General features: G+C 49.0%; 1 protein-coding gene across 1 annotated transcript in view; it reads right to left on the bottom strand.

Moving 5' to 3' along the window:
• Positions 1-1356: 1356 nt before the first annotated feature.
• The window catches only part of BRINP2 (bone morphogenetic protein/retinoic acid inducible neural-specific 2), a 59795-nt gene continuing 54752 nt past the window's right edge, over positions 1357-6399 (bottom strand). Inside the window, exons 6-7 of the mRNA XM_010850111.1 lie at positions 4302-4524; positions 1357-2473 (exon numbers count right to left, since the gene is read on the bottom strand). Of these exons, the coding sequence (XP_010848413.1) occupies positions 1357-2473; positions 4302-4524 (1340 nt within the window). The remainder of the gene's footprint in view (positions 2474-4301; positions 4525-6399) is intronic.

The following is a 6399-nucleotide window of genomic DNA, read 5'->3' as shown; positions in this document are numbered from 1 at the left end:
GCAAAGGGGAGCCCCCCCCCCACCTTGGCAGGCATCTACCCTAGACCAATGGCTGCAGTTTTCCTAGAGAGTAGGAGCTTTCATACTCTTCTCTGGATAGTAGGAGGTCTTGGTTCTAGGACCTGTGTCAGCCCTCACACCTGGGATAAAAGGTGTGGGATGAGCCGATAATTCTCTGGAAGAGTTCTGCCTCACTCCATTCTTTATCGAACGTCCATCTCAACCTGTCTCTCTCTCACACACACAGTCAAGCCAGACATGTCTTCACTTGTGTGTTCACTAATCACCCAGCCTCCTACACAGCAATATCCTCCATCCATGGGACACCCACATGTCACACACAGAGCAATTTTTAAAAATCCAAGCAGCCCAGGAAACTATCCTTTTCTTCTTTTCGCTCTCATTTTTCCCCTAAAAAAAGGTCTTTTTAAAAAATATATGTATTAAACCAGATCAGTTTTACCTCATATGTTCATGTTGCTGGAGCTGATTGACAAGAAAAACAATCACAAAATAAATATTTTTGTTGTTTTTTTCTTTTTTCTTAAAAAAAAGAAAAACATTTCCCTATACATGGTCTCTAACTTGACAGAGCTGCTTTCTTGGACAGAACAGATGCTGTTGGAAGAGGCGCTCTGACTGGACCATGAGCAGAACATGGAGGCAGCCAGGCCCTGAAACTGGGGAGGTCGAGGAAGCAGAGGAGCTAAGGGAGCAGGTGGGAAACACGGCTGCCTGCCTGCCCTGAGCGGTCCTCTGTGGGCGGGGGGTGGGGGGGCTGTCGCTTGTTTCCCAAGGGAGCCAGCTTGAGGGGCAGTCCGTGTCTGGAGAGCTCAGTGGAGGCAGCATACAAAAGAGTAAGAACCAACGTGGGGAAATCACGAAACAGCGCCATTTTAAGAAATCTGGTTAAAAAGAATACAAAAGTGACTCCACGGAGGGGGAGGTGGTGTTCCTACCCCTCCTGTTGTTCTGTGTTGTTCTCTTAAATGATAAGAATCACTTTCAAGGATTTGTGTGTTGCTGGGTTTGGCTGGTTCTTTCACTGAATCTCTCCCTTGGCTCCTCTCCTTCAACTGCATTCATTTGAGAAAGCACCAACTTTACAGCTTCAGGGCTGCTGAGTGGCCGCCTCCTGGTGCGAGTGTGTGTGTGTGTGGGCACGTGTGTTGTGCATGTGTGCAGTGGTTGCTTCTCTCTCTCCTGCCTGCTTCAGTCCAAGCCCCGAGGTCCCATCTGCTGGGTTCTGACAGTCTTCAGGGAGCACCCTGTTGGCACTAAGATCAGGGCTTGGATGAACTCCGCACCCTGGATTCATGGGTCCCTTCCCTGCCCGGTGCTGGAGTGGGTCCCCCATTAGCTACAGAGTTTGCCAGTCTCATATTCCACAGGGTTTGGCAGCTTGGAGTTGAAAGCCCTCAGAGAAGACTGGATCCTGCCCACCTCGTTGTTGGCCAGCTTGAGCCGATGCCGGAGCAAGCAGGAGAAAAGGTCAAGCCGGACCTTGCCAGGTGGAGAAAGCTGGTTGACCCGGTCCCTAAGCTCAATGAGCTGCAAGAGGGCGGAGTCCTGGGAACCTTGCGTGTATGGGTAGTCTAACTGGAGAATTAAGTCCCGGATGGCATCTGGGTCAAAGGGCAGGCTGTAACCAAAGACCTGCAAGGTGTTGATTTTCATATAGCCCAAGTTCTTGGAGGGATCGGTCATCTCCAGGGGCTCGTAGTAGATTGTCTCGTTGGAGTTGTCATCCAGGGACTTGATTCGGCTCCGTAGATAAACGTGGACCGTCTCAAAGAAGGTCTTCCACCTGTTGCCCAAGGTGATAGTCCAATTTTGGCACTGGGCGGCTGCGTCCACGTTAGTCCTCTCCCAGTCAGGGAAGTTGCCCTCACTCACCGGCATGAACCAGCTCTCAGAGTGGCTGCCCCCGAAGGGGTTGACGTAGATGGCCATGACAGGCTCCAGGGTGCTGTTCTTGGTGAGGCAGATCTGCAGGGACAGGGCCAGCATCACGTGCACCAGCCCAGGCTTGTACTTGTTGCTCTTGAGGGTGAGCAGCATGCGCTTCCTCCAGGAGGGGTCGAACCAGCTGCCCAGACGCATGTCGTTGCTGATGAAGATGGAGTGCACCTCGATGCGGCTGTCCCGCTTCTGCAGCAGGTACTTCAGCTCTAGGTCCTGCAGGTCTGTCTCCAGCCCCAGAAAGTTCTCCAGGGACTCGGCTACCTCGGGGCGGCACAACCCCTGGGCGAGCACATAGCCCGGGTTGCAGCTCCCGCAGCGGGTACTGTTGTCTGGGGCACAGTGGGCACAGGCGGGCCCTTCGCCCAAGGCACAGGGGATGGGGCCCTGGCAGGAAGACTGGTCGTAGGGGCAGGTGCAGCTGTGGCTCTGTTCCAGGAAGGTTCCAGGGAAGGTGCTCTCCCCACAGTAGAGGAGGGACTGGATACGGTTCCACCAGTAGGGCAAGGACCTGTGGGAGGGGAGACAGAAATGAAACAAGAGTCATAGGAAGCCACACACTGCTGCTTCCCTGAGGGTGCCAGGAGGCTGCCTAATAGGGAAGTTGATGAGGAAGATAAGAGCCCCAGGTTCTCTGAATGAGGGAAACCCTACTGTACCACTTTGGGATGACCAGCACAGCCTGGAGCTGGGTATCTGATGGATCAGCATCAGAAAGGTCTGACATCAAATTTGCACTCATCCCTCCCAAGTACCACCTCATTCCCTCATTCAAAAGCCTGCAGAAGAGCTCAATGTCTTCCATATCCAATCTAGTTTTCAGCCTCTTACGTAAGATCTTCCAACAACTGGCTCTCCAAACTTCCCAATGATGTGCCCACCTCGATCCCTCTTCACAATCCAGATCTGTCCTTTCTAGAACTCTCCGGTCAAGGACAGGACTTCTCTATGGTTGGCTCCCTCATTTCAGTTCTTATGATACCTCCTCAAAGAGGTCTTCCATGACTCCCCTCAAAAGCACCACCCAGCCCCTCTCTGTCATATCACGCTGCTTTGATGTGATCCACAGCCATGATCAGTATCAAAATGGATTGTGTTTGTTTACCATTGACTTGTTCAGAGATGGCTCCCCTGCAAATGCCACAAGAGCAGGGAACTACATTCTTCACCAACACATCTTCAGAAACTAGGACTGTTCCTGGTGCCTGGTAAGCATTTCTTAACTATTACTTGGGGGGAAAAAAAAACCTTTCTCAAAAGCCCTTGCTGGTCTGTCCTCTCCACTCATGTGTCCCTTGTCACCTCGGCCTCAGTTAGAGGTGCACCTCTGGGTTCCTGTGAGGGCAGCACCCTCTCCTGGAAGGCTCTGGCTCACAAGCACCAGCCCACTTTCCTCTCCTCCTGGACAATCTGGTCAAGACGTCCTTCTCCCAGATGGCTTTTCTCTTGGACCTTTGCTATTATTAGGACATGTCTTCGATTTATGTTCTACCAACATGAATTTGAGCTTCCCAGGTGGAGCTAGTGGTAAAGAACCTGCCTGCCAATGCAAGAGACATAAGAGATGCTGCTTCGATACCTGGGTCGGCAAGATCCCCTGGAGGAGGGTATGACAACCCACTCCAGTAGTCTTGTCTGGAGAATCCCCATGAACAGAGGAGCCTGGCGGGCTACAGTCCATGGGGTCACAAGAGTTGAATACAACTGAAGCGACTGAGCATGCAACATGAAATTAAGTAGCTGCTGCATAGTAATAATTTTCTAGCTTTGATGTTCCTATATATTTATTATATCTTTCCAATTAACAAATGCTCTCACTGCTTAATCTTAGGCCATATAAGGTAGACTCAACAAAGGCTTGTTGAATGCATGTGTGAATGAGTGATGGATGCTTGAAGGCCAGTGATGACCCAGCCCCCTCTGTTCCTAAGGACACAGCTCCCTTCGCTCCTGTGACTCAGAGCAGAGTTGCTGTTGGAAATGATCTATTGTGTGTGATTCTCATCATACATAATCAGTGTGTGAGCTTTAACTCCACCCTTTCCTTTCCTCAAAGACTTATTAAAATGGAAATGAGTGAGTGAGAATTAGAGTATTATTAGAGTAACATTCGAATCGACTATAATTTATATAAAAGTAAAATTAGCTTCTCTTTTTTTTTCACTTCAGACACATCTCATAATTGAGACTGAAGCGCAAGTAGGTCAAGATAACGGGAGCCTCTGAAAGGCCACATGTGCGCCCGCAAGCCCAGCTCTGCCGTGTTGGACAGGGGCCCTCCAGGGCCTCAGCCACTTTCGTGGGTGGCGTGGCTCTGGCTCAGACACAGGGGTGCTCACCTCTCCTTGGGCAGACGGAAGCGGGGCTGCCGGTGACAGCGCTTGCAGAGGTTGAAGAGCCGGCGGACGATGCGATGGGTCTTCTTGAACAGCACTCGCAAGCTGGCTCCCAGCTGCTGGTAGCGGTGCTGAAGGCTGGTGTCCACCGCCCAGAACTGGGAGATGGCTGTGGAGTTCAGGAATCTGTCATCCGGCAGCCGCTTCAGCAGGGCCTGGAATTCCTCTGTGGTAAGGACACATGGGCTGAGCTGAGGGGGTGCCCTTCAGACCCTGGGTGGGCAAGAGCCCCCTCTACCCCCAAGACCCAGCTTGCCCATCCATCACTGTATGAGGCAGGAGGCTTCACACCATTCTCCCAGGACTTTTGATTTCTTTCTTTTTAAACAGCTTTACTGAGAAAGCTGTTTATGATTGACATACCATAAGATAAGGCTCCAGGATTCTTTCCCCTCTACCCTAATATACTTCTGAATTTCAAAAAACATCTCTGTCACCACCCATGTGGCCAGTGACCTTGGGACGCATCTCTTTTGCCATTAATACCTCCTTATAAATTATGCACAACCTTCTTGGATCACACCACAGCCCGCTTAGGGAAGCTGGTTAAGGTGAGGGTGGGCAAGACTGGCAAATGTGGGCACAGAAGACAGAATACCCACCTCAGAAGTCTTAGAAGGCTTTCAGTTCCTGAGACCAGCCTCTCCCCCCAACATCCTTCTCTCTGACTCTAGCACATCCTTCCTCTCTTTTGAGATTCACCCCTTGACCAGATTAAGGACTTCCTGTAGCTCAAACAGTAAAGAATCTGTGTGTAATGCAGGAGACCAGGGTTCAGTCCCTGGGTGGGGAAGATCCTCTGGAGAAGGGAATGGCAAGCCATCCAGTATTCCTGCCTGGAGAATCCCATGGACAGAGGAGCCTGTCGGGCTACAGTCTGTGGGGTTTCAAAGAGTTGGACGTGACTGAGCGACGAACACACGCACCTTGGCTAGATACCCATACTTTTTTGAAGTTAGTCCAGAAGCAGAGTGCTTTCTGGTTCTTAGCTCCTACTACAGGTCTGAGTTCTCCTCAGAGCTTCCTGGGAACAATGTGTTTTCTGAAGTCATGCTGAGATCTCTGTCCACAAATCTGCTTTCACTTAGGACCTGCAGCCATCAGGTCTCCTGATAGCAGTCCGAATAGCCCTCCTTCACTCGTTAGCAGTAACTCAGTGCTGAGAGCCCACAGTCCTTGCCTCCATACTCGAGCATCCCACTACCGTCTGAACTACCTTCCCATACTACCATCCCAATGCCACCACCCCGGTCCAGTGCAGCCAGGGTTGCTACTCTCCTCAGCTACTGAATACCTTGTCTAAGACTTGAGCTGGCAGTGCCTGGGTCCTCCACTCTGATTCTGATTTCTCCAGCCCCTGGTTCTTCATCCCCCACCCAGATGACTGGAAAAATCACACCTAGTAATAACATTAACAACTAGGATATGCATAATTCTTCTTATAAAACACTTAAGTATACAAAACGGCACAGAGAATATCAAAATAAACTCCCACAAGTCCACCACCTAGATCTTGCCATCTTGCTATATTGAATTCAGATTTTTTTTTGAAGAAATGGGCAAAGCAAATATACTTGAAGGCCCTAAACTTCCCCTCTGTCTTTATCTAGATGTAACTACTCTCTTGAATGTTTTCTTTATCGTTATCATATATTTTTCAACACTTTCTATGAATACATTTATCCATGAAAATATTAAGTATTGGCTAGTATGTTTTTAAACATCAAGTAAATAGTACTAAATATGCATTATGTTAATAATGTATTATAGTATTATATATAAGTATTACATAAATATAAATATGTAACACATAGCCTTTTTATTTGCCTTGTTTTATCCAGTATTGTTTTCTGAGACATAACTATTATTCATGTAGTAGTGAAATGTATATCATGCAGAGTTCTTTATAATTTCATCCACATTGTTCCATATGAGTCTTCCATCCACCGATTGCTATCATTTTCCTACATTTACAGATGAAGAAATGGAGGCACTGAGTGGCTGCATGGCTAAACCAGTCATACAAAGGGTCAGTAATAGA

The sequence above is a fragment of the Bison bison genome, unplaced genomic scaffold (genome assembly GCF_000754665.1).
Source record: "Bison bison bison isolate TAMUID 2011002044 unplaced genomic scaffold, Bison_UMD1.0 scf7180017864289, whole genome shotgun sequence".
Taxonomy (NCBI): Eukaryota; Metazoa; Chordata; class Mammalia; order Artiodactyla; family Bovidae; genus Bison; species Bison bison.
This window is presented reverse-complemented; position numbering and strand designations above follow the sequence as displayed.